This window comes from Trematomus bernacchii, unplaced genomic scaffold (assembly GCF_902827165.1).
Source record: "Trematomus bernacchii unplaced genomic scaffold, fTreBer1.1, whole genome shotgun sequence".
NCBI lineage: Eukaryota > Metazoa > Chordata > Actinopteri > Perciformes > Nototheniidae > Trematomus > Trematomus bernacchii.
In genome coordinates, this window is record NW_022987573.1 from 1,207,019 (window position 1) to 1,223,411 (window position 16,393).

At 42.2% G+C, this 16,393-nt stretch overlaps 1 protein-coding gene across 2 annotated transcripts in view; it reads left to right on the forward strand.

The window, feature by feature from the left end:
- The first annotated feature begins 1,804 nt into the window (after positions 1 to 1,804).
- nkain4 (sodium/potassium transporting ATPase interacting 4) overlaps positions 1,805 to 16,393 on the forward strand; it is a 41,190-nt gene continuing 26,601 nt past the window's right edge. For both annotated transcript variants that reach the window (XM_034126405.1, XM_034126406.1), the window contains exon 1: positions 1,805 to 2,082. In XM_034126405.1, coding sequence (XP_033982296.1) covers positions 2,029 to 2,082 — 54 coding nt within the window. In that variant the 5' untranslated portion in view covers positions 1,805 to 2,028. The remainder of the gene's footprint in view (positions 2,083 to 16,393) is intronic.

Sequence of the window (16,393 nt, forward strand, 5' to 3'; positions counted from 1 at the left end):
GATTGTTAAATGCAGCCCAAATGGCTTGACTGTAGTTTAAAGCTCGCCATTGGCAACATTTGTACTTTCCAGTCTCCAAAAGGTAAACATTTTTAAGTCATAAGCACAGTCATAAACCCACGTGTAGCCTACAAAGTGTAATAATACTGCAGGATGTTGATTGGGCACAGATAACAAAGTAACAACCTAAGAATGCTTATCTAAAATAAATTATGACAGGAGTTGAAGTAGAGCACAGACAAACTATCACACAGATGTAGCGGGGGGGGGGGGGGGGGGGTGATGTGCAAGCTACTTCAAATTGATCACGATGTTTTCAGACTGTTCGCTTTCATGATGAAAGAGCAGCCTGAAAAAAGCCCAATTCGTGCTTGCTAGTCAGCTTCCATTAATACCCTGTGGTTATTTTTGGCAATGGGGGGGAGGAGCTCCTCCTGGGCCCGGCTGGACGCAGGTGGGCTGGGCGGTGTGGGACGGCGGAAGAGAGGGGAGGAGATAAAAGGGGAGAGGGGAGAGGAGAGGAGAGGAGAGGAGAGGAGAGGAGAGGAGAGGAGATAAAAGGGGAGGAGAGGAGATGAGAGAAGAGAAGAGGAGAGGATAGGATAGGAAAGGAAAGGAAAGGAAAGGAAAGGAAAGGAAAGGAAAGGAAAGGAAAGGAAAGGAAAATAAAGGAGATGAGATGAGAGGGAAAGAGAGGAGAGGACCGCTGCCTTTAAAGGAGCTCAGCGGAGGAGTGTGTGATGAAATGAGATGTGAAGTGTTCCCTCACTCAGCCCGCAGACGCGTAAAAGATTTATCAAGCTGGTGTGAGAGAGAGAGAGGCGGGACCTGCCTCCATGCACTCCGAGAGGAAGAGGGTGACTGAGTTGCTTTCAACATCTTTTTTTATAATCTAAAACATACCAAACAGTGGCTACCCAAGATGAAATTGGAGGTTCAAACTAAAAGTGTGTGTGAAGAAAAGAAAGACATGGCGAGAATGATTTTCAGAGGCGCAGCGCGTGGAAAGAGGGAATTATCCTATAAGAAATATTAAAAATGGATAACAAATTATGATTTAACCAGAAAAGTACCTCAATAAGATTAAACCTATCGTTTGGAGAAGTCCCCAAGATACTTGGGACCTGAAATAATTATATTATTTTATTAATATTGTTGCCACTGTAAAAACCCTCTAAATGGTGAACAAATATGAGAGTTTTCATAGAAGTAATAGAAGTGATAAAAATTGGCTTCCATTTTGAATAATGACCCTATGCAGTGCGTAAAAAAACTTGACAGGGTGCGTCTTATCATATAGTCACACGGTGGCGCCTGTCCTCCATCAGCAGCATCAACATTATAGCAGCTGATTTAACCCGATGTCCCTGATGTATATAGTGTGATCTTCGCTCAGCACACAAGCTCAAAAACGCTCAATAAATAAATAAACCTCAGACTGGGACAGTGACATTAGTTGTAAAAAAAAACAAAAAAACAAGCCTAGTATGATTCTTAAACATGCCCCCATGCAAATGCCTTAACTTGGCTTAATTGCTTTATCTGTGTAATCAAGCCTTTTAAATTGGCCTAATAGATGTGTATTAGGTCTCCATGGAAATTAATTGATTGCCTCTTGTTTAAATAATTTTGAATTACGGGCGTGCACTTTCTCTCCTGTCGCACCACAGGCAGCCAGCAGAAACCAGTTGACGCCCCTCGGCTGGCTACCCAAACACCCCCTCCCACCCCAGACCACCCCCTGCGCCTCCTCCCCTCACACACCGGCTCGCAATCACCCACCCACCCAACCAGTCACCTCAAGTGCGGCCGGCCGGCAGGAGCTGAGGAAAAACAAACAGACCCGGAGCAGCCAGGGCGAATCTGCCGCGTGTTTTTGGCTCAGCATAGAAACACCGGAATACCGGAGGAGTATGGGACCCTGGTGCCTGGATCAGGACTGAGTCTGGTCGGCACACTGAGAGCTCCTCAGACCCGCTTTCAAGTCATTTTCTCCCGAAACAGAGTCACGTTTTCACCGCTGACACAATGGGCTGCTGCAGCGGACGATGCACTCTTATCTTTTTCTGCACTTTACAGCTGGTGAGTTGAACCACACTTCTTCTCAAGTTTTAACTTAAGTGTTACTGTAAAATATGTTGAAGGATATAATAGGCTACCTTACAATGAAATCTCTCTGTCTTTTAACTGTGAAGTGGCCCACGTTGTCATTAAAGTATCACATGTTGACAAACTGATAGCAGGACATGTTTTATGTACTACCTTTTAAAAGTTCTGTAACTCACATTAAGAAGAAGTGTCCTCGTTTTTTAAATGTTCTATTATACTTCAAATCTTGACCCTGGATTAATGTGTTTGTTTCCATAATTCAAGTAAGTGGAGGAAATTCATTGTTGTGAGAGAAAACATAGTGCTGTTGGTGTTAGGACACAGCTCCCCTCAGCTCTTACAGCCTTAAGTATTGGCACAGTATGGGGGTGCACTGTGCTCAGTGATGCATCATGAATAGCATTTAACAAATGTAAGGATTTGCTCTTTTGAATATTGTAATGGTACCTTTAATACCATAAGTCACCATCATGTAGTTCTGTGAGGCGTAAGCTAATTATTCGAAAGCCCATGTCTGCATTTCAGATTAGTATTCTGAGTTGCTGCCGCCTCATGATGTAAAACATAAAAAAAGTCGGCTAATACATAAATCCCCTCTCTGAACTAACCATCTAAGGACTTTGTTCATCAAGACCTCAAACCGGCTGTATTATGGGGGGTGTTGATCCACAAAGCATTTCAGTTTCTGATCAGTGAAGTGTGGATTGTGACATTTTACTGATGGTAGCTGTGCAGTCTCAGATGATGCTTTCACATTGACACACAGGCCAGCCTGCCTCTGCCACCATCCCTGGGTAGAGTTTACTTGACAGGGTGTGACAATGTTATTTATGGTGGTATTAAAACTGAGCTTACTCACACCATAAGCCCCCCGAGTAAATGTCGATGCATTGTGTATCGCATGAGTGAATCCAGAAATAAAGAAAAATGGAAGACATAACGGAAGGAAAGCGTTTGATAGGAAGAGGGCAGTCGGTATCAGTCATAACTGTCTTAAAAATATCACCCCAGCCCCTTCCGTTTAATAATACTGAATTCCCCTAAGCCAACATCTCATAACCCCTTCAGAGTTCTCGCGGAGAGTTACTTGTTTCTGGCTACACACTGTCTCAAGTTCATACACAAAAAATACAGGAGGCTGTTCATTCAAAATTGACCCATGCCTACAGTTTAAATGCTTTTTAAGAGGGAAACGATAAAGACAAGAATTTGACTCAGTTCTGTCTTGCTGTCATTTGGTAATTTGAATGACTTCCTACCACCTCTGGCTGTAGTATCCTGCTGCCCTTTTCCCGCCTCATGTTCAAAATTGATGTTGAGAAGTTGTGCCTGTGTCTTTGTAAGTTTTCAGCTCTGTCAATTTATTAAAGAGTGAGAAAAAGGAACATTTGACAATCTGCTTGTGACCTATGTATATAGGTCACAATGGCCTCAGAATTGCTCCCTTGTTAAAATGATGTCTCTCTGAACACACACACACACACACACACACACACACACACACGTACTCACACTCACACTCACAAACACGCCAGGCGCTTCAACCCACCTTGAGGGGCACACCTGTTTTCCCTTGCCTTTCGGACCTCTTTGCCTCATTAGAGAGAAGGAGGTCGGCCATTTGTTAAGAGGTTTATAAAGCTGTCAGTGGGCTGCCTAAAAAGTCCCCGAAGACTCCTGGAAACAGCTTTATTTTCCCCTGGTACTTATTCTGTATGACCTGACACTTCCTGTCTGAAGAAACACACACACACACACACACACACACACACACACACACACACACACACACACACACACACACACACACACACATACACACATACACACCTGCACACTTCTGATGAGTTTAACCTGCAAAAGGGGGTTGCAGTAAACCCTGCATAACCTTTGGAAAGGTCATCACGTCTTAATGGTGTGTGTTTATGTGCGCGTGCGTGTGTACATGAATATACATGTGCGCATGTGTGTGTGTGTGTGGAGCATCACAAGGGGCCCCCCCTCTCTCCCTTGGCTGAAACCTATGCATTGACAATGAGCCAGGTTATTCCCAGTCCATTACAGGGTAAAACTACCATTAACAAAACAACATGCTCTGCTCCTCAGATGTAAAAATAGCCCCTGTGAACCGCTGTGTGTGCTAATTAGCAAAGCAGAGTGCTTTGATCAAACCTCTTTTGGCATCTCGGCCATCCCCTAATTGAATTGTGGTGCGCTTTCCTCATCAACAGGCCTAGCAGTGGGACTCATCTCTATGGGACAGAAGGCAACAGATAATGAGCCTGTATTGATCGAAACGCCTCTGTTCCCTCTTCCCTCTGCAGCCTAACTAGTCCAGACAGTAGGGCTGGATCGTTGTCAGAACCCCGATCAGCCCCAGAGAATGACAAGCGTTGGCAGGAAGCCTTTTCTGTCTAATGATTTGTTTGTACTGCGAGACACATTCAAGCTTGTTTTTTGTCTCAACGGGATGGTTGTTTGAAGAGTTGACCTATAGCTGACCTGGCACAGAAGCGTTTCGATTGGTCAGACACAGAACTCGGTCCAGACATATTGTGATTGTCAGCAACTGGCCGTGAGGAGGGACCATGTTCGTGGACAGTGTGTGATTTATGAAGGAGGCCTCTTCGTTGGTCATAGTGTTTTTTTTTTTTAAAAGAACAGACAGGGACCCAAGCGCATGCAACCATAATCACTCTGAACATGGGTAATGAGCTCAGAACTGAACATTGACCCTGAAAAGGCCAGGCCATAACTGCGCCGGCAGCACTGACGGATGCAACCTTACAGAGACACAGACACTATTTCATGCACGCCTCTTCACACACAGACACAGCTGCACACTCTGACCTGTGAGTTATAGGTTAGTGGGTCTAGTGTTGGGGAAAGATTACAGCCTTTGTATGAGAGGAGGAGGAGCAGCTTTGTCATGTTTGACATGAAGACAGAAATGAAGGAAAGAGCTGTAAGGAGATGTTATTTGATCACGAGAGATAATAAGAAAACTGTTTTCATATCGTCACATTGAATATTTTAATTTGTTCTGTATGGTCTAATTATATCATCCTTTCTCTAGTGCTTTATTAAAGGGATCCAGAGACAGACGATATTTGCAACTTTTACCTCAGCCTCACTAAAAACTGATTCAGAATACCCACAAGTGCTGTGTGAGTGTATATGTGTGTAACATCTTACATCACACTGCCCACTTTTACTCTACTCTTTTGATGACATAGCTAGAGACTATACCATCTTTTGTAGTGAAGTTTTCAAAGAAGACCGAGTTCAAACAAAGTGCTTCCAAGAAAGTTTTAGCAGAAAAGCAGAGCGCCTCCTCCTGAAAAGTGTTATCTCTTAAGGCGTGACATTATCCTTTGGCAGGCATCACGTCAACTCCCACACATAACAAAGGGTTTCAGCTGTTATTTCTTCCTCTCTGCTTTTACTGCTAACAAATTTGCTTTATGGAAGCACTAACATTCACATTTCCTGTTGAATATTCATGAGTGTAGAGATGCTGGGTGTCTATCAACGTACTTCTCTCCCACCTCATCAATTTACATGTGCATGTGTGCTGACAGTAACGCACAAACACAAGGTCTTGGCCCATAACTTTGATAATAGTGCATCACACAGCTGTAATTAAAAATAACTACAGCAGCCGAGGCAAATTGCATGGCAATAAAACACTGTATGCCATCAGGCCAGCAGACCTGGCTGTGAGGGTTACTGCTACTGTATAATCCTGTTCTGTCTTGCTGGTTCCCTGGTGAGTAGATATAAAACGTGTAACATGTGAAATATGAAAGCCGTTCTTGGCAAGAGCTTTCCATTTTAGAAGTTACAGATGCTACAGACATCTGTTTAGGGTGTCTCTTTTGGTGGGTGTTTGGTTGTGTGTGTGTGTGTGTGTGTGTAACTTCTTTAAAGCATCTGTGTGAGTGCGGAGTCGAGTGTGATCAATGATAATGAACTGTATTTCCTTGGCACTGCCAGGTTGATGGAGGAGATAGGCCAGCAGGAATAGAGTGAATGGTCACGGCTCTTTTATCTCTCACTTTCTTCACTCTCGCTTTGCCTCCCTAGCTATTAGGTCTTCAATAAGCTTCTCTGGACTGTGATGCACATCATTGTGATCCGAAGCACTTTACTTTTTTTATTTTTCTATTTGCTTTAACTGGCACAAATGGCGGAAGAATAAGATCGTATCCCTGTGTGAATTATCTACACACATACAGAATGTGGTGTCTGTGTGTGTTAGACACAGCTTGCTGTACCAGGTGTGTTCACCAAATGCAAACAGATACCAGCAGCGTTCATTTGTCGACTTCTTAGCCAATTTTTATTTATTTGGAAAGTAGATTTAAACTGAGCTGTACCAGTATGTGCTCAAGGGTTTGAAGAAAGTGTTCACTATGACATCCCGGTTTACACATTGATGACTGTAAAAAATCAGATGTTGACAGTGGTTATCCAAGTCTATTTTGAATGAATACAAGCCAAATTGTGTCCTAGAATCAAAGCCTCATATATTACTGCAGGTCCCCAGGGCATCGTCTCAATAGTTTGTATAATAATTTCAAATCTGCTAAATGAAATGGTTCAGCAGGATCTGGACATGGCCATAGGTAGAAAATGCAGTGACTTCAGTGGCATTAGGACCTGGTTAGATTAATCCATAGCAGGTAGCTGTTCAATTTTTTTTTAAATACACGACCATTGATTAATAGCTTCTGCTCAGACGCCAGCCAAACACATCAAAGAAGGGCTCTGCTCTGACACTCAGCATTTTAGTTCAATATATACAAAATAACTTATCTTAAAAGAAAGTTAATCTTTTAGTCAATTTGGTTCATGTGCTGGGATATTTGTTTTCTTTCTGGCGATGTTGTGAAAGGGGTAGATGGAGGTCAGAAAGCTCTAACAGTGATCATACGCCACAGCTCAAATAACTTGATTTCAGAAATGAAGGTCTTAACCCTGTCTTACATTGTCTCTGGGCCCTTATTCTTTTCTTTTTGAAGGTCATGCAGGTCGACATAATTAAGTAGAATGGGTGTGTGTGTCTGAGTACTCTGCTTGTGCTGTCAAATGGCCCCTGGTGTTCAGCTCTGATTGTGGTCTTGACCTAGACTGTGTTGATTGCCATGCCTGAAAAGCCCTGATCCACAGCGTACACTGACAGTTCCTACCTTAGCCACAGGTAGCATCCTAATCAACAAAAGTCGATTAAACAACAGCCTGCAGTGTTTAAAATAATGTATTTATGCACACTGTGGGTCACTAAGGCAAGGTGACTGCTTAATAAATTCAAACTCACAGCTCTGACTTTTGGAGCTCCCCCAACTATGGCATCATCTCACCTGAGACCCCAATGCAAACTGGGTGCTCAGGGAGAAGAGGCACGGCTTGAATGTGTAATGAATGTTCATACCCCGCCCCTAATGTGTATTCTCTGTTAAAACACAACGGGGCTTTGTCTTATCTCTCCTTTCTCTTTTACTCCGCCAGACATCTTATTCCCCCCTTTTCTCCCCCTGTTGAGAATATGTTTGAATTATTGATTAGCAACTGATTTATCAGCAGGCCCAGAGCCACTGGAGATTTAGGGGAGATGCAGATGGAAAGGTGGAGAGAATTGAAAGAGAAAAGGGGGATGGGTGATGTTTCGACCTCTCACTCTGGGCCAATTATGAGCATGACCCTGGAGACCTGAGATCTCAATGTTTAGCTTTCCTTTTCCCTCTTTTTCGTTTTCTCGCCGTCTACCTCCCTCCTTTTTGGTGCTCTGTTACCAAGGAAACCTTTATGTATACATTACGATGATAAAGAGCCCGCAGGAGATACAAAAAATAACCTGTCAAAAGGAGACGTGAGAATGTATGATGCAAATCTAAGATAGCGTGCTGAGGAGAGAGACGAGTGGTGGTTGAGGGCCTCGGGGGGTTGGGCTGAATACAGCATGGACTGGAGCTCAATTCACATCCTGTTCTCAGGACAACTGTCAGTCTAAAGATAGCTCTACTTACATACATAGCCTTTAACCTCACCACAAAAACGACCCACCCAAAATGCAACATGGCAACCAGTCAGATACAGCCGAGTGGTTAACGTGGGAGTAACCGTATCCAAATGTGCTGAATTTATACTTTTGTATGACTTTTCTTGTTTGTTTGATTTCAGTGTTATGCTAATTGAGGAGAGGGGGTGACTTTCCTGTTGTTTCTCGACCTACCCTGGAGTTGGGAGTCACTGCCCTTGCTGCGTGCGTGCATGTTGGTTTATAATAATATGTGTGTTCTTGGAAAAACCATCCCCTCGTTGTTCCTGGTGGCCTTTTACAACTGCTCGCCATTTTAATGTCTTCAATTTAACAGACCATTAATTATGTGGCTATAGTGAAAACCTTGGGCTGGCAAATGTGAGCGTGTGCACATGTACCCATGCACGCAGACGCTTGTGTGAGCGTGCCTGTGTGTGTTCCACATCAATGACACTGCAATATTAAGCTATAATGGAGATAAAACTAGAACTATTTGCAAGCCCATTTCTTTCTTTCCATTCCAACGGTTCCAGTGGTGTCATTTGTTATAGTGTGGCATCGAATAAATTGCTTTGGGAGCACCACAGCTGGGATGACTATCTTGACAGATCACATTCAGTTGAATGGGTGCAAAGCATATTCATCTCACTCAAAGCCCCCCTCACTGTTTTGGGCAATACGGTTCTTGTTTTACAAGCAGCTGATAACTTCACTGATGTATTTGCTCTAATTGTGTTGTGTCATCAAACGGTCTGACAGCAGGGATTCACACGGCCTCCTCTACTGGTGGATGAAAGATTAAGAGTGATGGAATTATGATGAAAACAGCTACATTACTGACTCAATTATGGAAAGTAGAGCTGGAGGGTACAAGCTGCTGACAGCTGTTTGCCGTTCTTGACTGCATATTCTTGATGAGAATTTTCCCCGTCAAAGCTAAATTGCCTACTTGTTAATTGGGGCGAAACCTAAACAGTTTTAGTTGGATCTGGGACATTGGGAGGCAGGACGGAGAGAGGATTGGCTGATTTAAGCTGCTCTTATTGCGTCACTATGCCTTCCATCCTATCCATTGTTTGTGTGTTTGGGTTTTAGCCAGGCTGTATTGTTGTCCTTCTTTTCTTCCATCATTTCCTCTGAAAAGTATCTGTGTGTGTGTGTGAGAGAGAGTGTGTTGCAGTTTGATGTCTCATCAACAACAAACAAGGAATTTGGAACCACAAAAAAGAAGACCAAACCTCACAAGTGACATTAATCCTTTGGGTTGAGGCTGAAATCATAACGGCCAGTGCTGCTGCATTTCTCTTCGAGTTGTTACAGCCTAAACTAAACTAAATTAGTGCCTGTCATAATCCTAACATTGCTGCCACCTTTGCAGATCAAGTCAAAAATAAATGCTGGCTGAAGAGAAATAAAGGAAGGAAAATAGACTGACTGTTCAACAGATTCAACCATGTGAGGAAGGATGTTTGCTGTCACTGTGTGAATTTGGGTCACATCTCAGTGAACCTTCCTTAACCATAAAGTGCTGTTTAGATTTGTGCATGCTTCTGTTATTGAGAAAGTAAGCATGAAAGCAGGTAAGACGTGTGACAGGTTGTCCACTTATAAGCATGTTATGTTTCTTCTGGCAAAAGCTTAGCTATGAATAACATGCACACAATACTTAATGTCGTCTCTATACGAATTCAAGGAATGCTCTTTTAGACATTTACTCATTCTTTCTGAACCGTTAACACAGAAAGGTCTCCATCAGAGCCTGATGTTAATAAGCAGTGGAAGAGTATATACTTTATAAACGAACACATGTAAATGTGTCCATGTATCAAGAGGATTATACAAAAATAATAACAATAATAATTTCATCTCTTATTTCATTGTTACATGTCTGTGTAAAACTGCTCGTGTGTCACAATCCCTTATACTGTACTCAGAAGGCCTATTTTAAAGCAGACACATAAATGAACTTGTCATTGTAAGAAAAGCACAGGTGTCAGTAATATCATTAAAGAAGGCTCTGTCCCAGTAAGCTGTGATAATAAATCAATGAAAGTAATATTTTTTTGAAAGTAAAGCAAGTTCATGGGGAAAAAGAGATAAGTTAAGGGTGAGGAAACCGGGTAGCAGATGGAGAGACAGAAAGGAGGTCATAGTTTCTTAAAGTGGCTCAACTTTGACTATTAGATCAGACGGGCAAGGACTCTCAATGGGTCTTATCATGGACTGTATACAAAGAAATAAGCTTTATTTAACTGAACTGATAAAGCTAAAATTAACTTCTCTCAGCTGCCCTCAACTGTATTGAAGTGAACTGAAAATGGGCAGTCCAGAAGATGCTTGTAGCCTTATCTAAAAGTGAGCAACAGTAAGAGAGAAAACGCTGCAACACAAAACAAACTGAAAAGTTTTAAAGTAGATTGCGTCTGTCCAGAGGGAGACTCAGTTCAAAGCACTGGCTTTCAATATGTTTCTTTCAGTGGGACGGATTTGTGCAATGTGTGTTCCCTAATAGCTCTGAGAATTAGCATGTTATTAGCACTAAGAGCGCTAAAAGTTTAACGTATGTTCATCTTAAACCAAGAGCTCTTTGATTCATAGGTTCTTAATAGCTACTTTGCAAAAACCAGAGCTGCAATGAGCACTCTACTCCGTGTCTGTTTAGCTCCACATCCTGAAACAAGTGATACTTAGTGATGTACAAAGGGACTAGCTGCTGTGTGTTTCACTGTGCAGACTATATTTCAAACAGTCAGAAGAAAGTGGCTTATGAAGGCACCCTACCTCTTAATCCCTGTCTCAGCTCTGCTAGACCAAGCACCACCAACGGCTATCTATCTATCCAACCCTTCATGTACCCAGAAAGCCACACACACACACACACACCCCATCACACACACTGAGATTGGCACCATTAGTTACACAAGGACCGGGCAGGCACCAGAGCATAATGACTTTACCCGGGCGAGAGGTGAAAAATTGGATTATAGAATGTTTTGAAGAAGTACTTTACTGCCTGCTGGGAGTCACAGTGCAAAGACAAGCCAGGTCAAAGCATGGCATCTGTAATTTATGAAAGAAATACCTGCCAGCCTCTTATTCATGGCTTGTCTCTGGGACCGTCTTTCTCCTAATTTAGATTTGGAGTAGAACACTTGCTTGTGTCTCGAAATAGACTTTACTCAGAGTTACACCAGTACTGTGAGTATGTGTGTGGCTTTTACCCTGTTTAGTGGACCGTTTATTTTACATCCTGATCCTATCATACACCTTCTGTTCAACTGGTCAATACAATATGTTCTAATCAATTTAATATCTGTGAATCACATTTTTAAAACTGGTTGTAATTGAATTGTATGTCTTTATAACATATGAAACTAATTTCCTAAAATATTTACACAGTGATTGTGACCAATTGTTAAGAGCTGATACAGAGTTACACTCTGACAATTCAGGACCACTCTATTAAAGAGTTGTTCAGTAAAATGTAACCTAAGTAGACTAAATAGATTCTCCTTGACACCCAGGTACCAAGAGTACCCTTGATCAGAGTAAAGCTGTACCTTCTGTTTTGTTTCTCTTCTTTGTTGTTACTTCAATTATTCTTAGAGCTCTAATAAGTGCCAAGCAACATATGCAAAGAGGTAACTGTAAAGAAATCACCAGTTCATGTAGCAAAGATATTTTCAGATGTTCTATCCTGTTAACCATCTGCCAACCCGACTTGTTGTTGCGTTCCCCTGGGGGATCTCAACAGCTGATTTTGGAAACACTAATTTACAGGGCTCACAAGTACTCTTAGAAGTGGAGTAACTGCCAGGTAATTTCCATATCCCTGTGGAAAATCACAACAACAGTGCTATGTCAAAGCTATATGAAGATAAAGACAGTCAAAATGGCAAGCCATGAATCAGTCTGGATGGCTTTTTTATAATGTGCCATGTTTTTCTCCCAGTGACACCCAGCAGGCAGTAAAGTGTGTTTGCCAGGTGCAGACGCATATGAAACAGGAATGGTAATTGGGATATTGAATGCAAATTGAACCTCCTGAATCATTTCATTTTATCAGGCTTGGCCTCATTGGCTAATGCATCTAAGTAAAATCGGCCCATTAGCGAGTCCATTGAGTTACAAAAACAGGAGATGAAGTGGTGGTAGTAATTCAACCCTCATCTCCTCCTCAATGACATCCTTCTGCCTGACTGTGAGTCAGAGATATATGCTTCAACGTAAAGGAGACTGACTCATGCAGCCTAAAGTCATTCAGAACACACGCATATTGCACACAGACATCCTTTTTGAATCACTGATACTGATGACACATTCAGTAACATGTTATCAGAGGAGATTTCACAGACGACGTGCGCTGAAAGAGATAAACATTGATGTGATTTATAGTATCTGCAGGCTGAAAATGAGAGGGTCACCAGTCACATCCATCCTCTCACTGTGTGTCATCAGGTCTTAACACCTCGACAGGAGTGTGTCACAATACTGCATTTCACTTACTTGTGACAACACAGTCAAGGCATTAATAATAAACTGTCAGAGCCACTCTGCTACATGTTTTGGTCTCTACTTGATGTCCCAGTTGGAGGCTTAGGCAAAGCAAACTCTTTTTCTTGCATTTCAGACACTTATCTTGAGCACGCATGCAGCTCTTAATGAGCTATCAAATGATGAGGATCAAACATGTTTTTCCTCTCAGAAACGTTCACTCTGATCCGCTCGTCACTCTTTTATGTGTGGCTCCCTTCATATCACTCTTTCCTCATTTCATGTTAAAGAAGGTGGGGATGATTTAAATGTTTTTGGACATTTGATGTCCTCAATTTCGGTGTTGAGGAAAGAAGGGATTATAATTTAAGGCTGTCTAACTGTGGATTATTTATCTCTTAGGGTGAGCCTGCTTGTTTATACACACATCTCTAGAAACCATGGATGTATTAACAGAACTGGATACCGGGTTAGAGGCAGTTCATTCATATGAAAGTTGCTTAGTGGTGCATGAAGCCAAGATTTACTTCAACCTTCTGCATCTGTGGGGCCCATTGAGCAACGTGCACTAGTCTTTGACTTAACCTGCTCCCATCTTCCCTGTTTCTTTACATAATGACAGTTCCTTATTCCTCGGATAATAACCGAGTTTGGTTATTTATTTATTTTTTACAATTGTTCTGACATTATGTTTAAAAAACGGCTATCAATTGTTCTTACTTGGAAATAGATATTCCTCCAAAAAATAGAAAAACCTTCTGTGTCCTCGCCAATGTAAGTCAATGGGGAAACATTTTGGGCCAAACTGGTGTGATGTACAGGAAGGTTGTAATTACGGTTTTGTAGTAATGGTTTGGCCACTATGCTATAAAGCCCAATGCTGTTCCTGGACACTAGCTAGAAACTGAACAAATATACACATGCTAAAACCATCACACAGTAGCAGCACGATTGAGGTCTACAATACTTTGTTGTATCAGATTGCTAACGGAGAGAATAATTAATGGTAAATAACAACTGACAAGAGAGAAGAGAACAGAACAACAAAGGATGGGCAGTAGTGAAGCTGAAAGAGGGGCTTGTTGCATCCTGATGTTGTACCATCCCCTAATTGCTGAGTATTTATGGTGGGTGGAGTGGTATGTGCGGGCAACATGCTTCTCCACATATACACACACACAAAACCAAAATACACACTTAAGAGATTCCGTCACCCTAGAGGGAGTCATTTGTGCTGCGGTAGCTCGGTGGGAGGCTTTTACGGGCCGTTATGTAGCCGGCACTCTCTTCCTGGAAGAGCATTGGTATCTTTTGATCAAATTCTACCCCACTCTCCTGTAACCTGCTTCCTATGAATTGCGGGCTAATTGTGCCACATGGGTTTGTGTGATTGTGTGTGTGTGTGTGCGCCCGTATGTGTGTCTGGGTGGGCAGAGGCCTTTCTATTCCTGATTGATTGTTGTCATCTTGGTGGATTATTGAGTTAGCAGTGAACGTGATAGGCTTACTACAGCATCTCAGTGGAGCATGCACACATACACACTCCCTCACACCGGTCCCTCATACCTATACACTTATTTGATTGAATGACTGGTGGAAATATTTCAGGGAAGAGTCCATGGCCGTGTAATGAATACATCATGGAATCTGAAGTGTGTGTGTGTGTGTGTGTGTGTGTGGCTGGGTGGATGAAGGTCCATGCTCATTAGCATAACTATTGCCCTGAACTGGGGCAGAAGTCCACGTAGGAATGCATGTGTGCACACAGAAACTATGTGTTCGCGTGAATGTTTGAATAATAGTTAGCAGTGTGTGGTGTTGGACTAAAATAGCAGGGAAGGGGACAAAATATTTTACAGTTAACATAAATTATTTAATCCAATTTTAATAAGGTGAATAGGTGTAAGAAGTGGTGTAAATTAGCTTTTCCACAAATTAAATTGTCTTTCCATTATTGCAAATAACGAAAATGGTACTAGGTAGTGAAGAACCAAAGGTCATGGTTTTATCCAGCCAAATGGAATAAAAGCTTTACAGATTTTGCAAATCCTTTGGATATTTATACTTCCCACCGATATTACCAGAGGACATTCTGATAGCTTAGCTGAAATTACTCTAACACGGGCAAAACTAATTCCACCCAAAAACATTGTTATGCCATGCAGAGAGAGAGCTACAATTGTTTTAGGGGAGATGGGCATCCTAAGCTATTTGATCATTCTAAAAACAGTTATGGTTCAACATAATGGCACATTGGGGCTTCCTTTGTCAGTTATAGAACTATCCCTGTTTGCCCAGCCATGCGTCTTAAAGCCAAAGCTGTTTATTAACCTCTCAAAGGTTGTCAATTCCCAAAGACCAACAAATGTAACTTCCCCTCATCTTTGCTAATCTCCTCCTACAGCTGACCACATGATGTTTGACTTTTTTGACTTAGTTCATTTCCCTCTGCCCTCTATCCAAGGAATAAACAGAGGTTATTAAGTGGGAGGGAGCTCAGTTGTTCTACGTTTAGAAAATGTCCTCTGTGGTTTTCTCTGCATTTTCTAGCATCTCTCCATTTATCTGTTTACCATCTTTGTATATCATATTCTCCACATCCATCTCAATTTTGTTTCCTGGCTGTTTTTGTTTCTTTTTTTCTCCTCCTTCCATTAGAGTGAATCCTTTATCTTTGAATTGCTGAGCCCTTCCTTGACTTTGGTATGATATTGCTTGGTGCAGGTTGCAGTTCACTCACCACGACCTCTGTCGCTTCACACCCTGTCTGTGGAGTTATCACCCTCGCCCCCTGTGAGAAAGAGTGTTCATTTTTAATTATCATTCAGTATTTGATCATCTCCCTCCCCTGGCTGTCACAACGTCTCATTGGGTTGCTGGTAACATTTCCATTACATTAGGAAGAGGAGCCACGCTTGTGCATCGCGCTTGTGTGTGTGTGTGTTTGTGTGAATGTGCTCGATGGTGTGTTCCTATCAGTGCGGGAGAGACGAGATTCATCCCTCCCTCATCCATCTTCACGCGCTTGGCTGGAAATGACATGTCGACACACAACGAAACACATCGTTGCTCGAGAAACACACACACACAAAAATACACACACTGGGAATGGAATTGGTTTGGTGATAGAATTCTAATTAAATGGTTCACCCCCCCTCTCCCCTGTTTTTACCCCCAAATAGCATGCTAATTGAGTTGATGCAAATAGGGACTCACAGTCTTAAAGCTTCAAATTGCTTTGTTTTGTGTCATGAAATGCTGCACACACAGGGCTCAGGTAGAGGGAAGGGTAATATAAAAAAAGGCACCTACATTAATTAATCAATGTAAAAGAATTAGCCTGTAACCTTTGTTGATGTAGGTGGGGATAAGAGTGAACCTGAATTGGGAATACTGAGGTATTTCTCTTTTCATTATAGAGGGTTTAACTCTGCTAATGCATGTGAGTGTAAACACGTTGTTTGCATGCACATATTTCATGAAGCGTCTAAACTCACTGCAGTGGTATTATTAAGGAAGGCCTTCACCTCCCATAAAGTTCCCAGAGCATTCTCATTCCTGGAGGCCATTGGCAGGAAGGGTGGAAATAGTGAGAGGCTCTTTAGCTCAGCAGGGGTTGAATCGATAAATCCGTCATTGTTTATTTTACAAAACGTACAGTGTTCACCTCTGGCGCTGCCGCAGTTGGGGGCCGAAAACTCTCAAGCTTTTCCTTTCAGCTTGCTGTATGTAGGATTTTGTACCAAT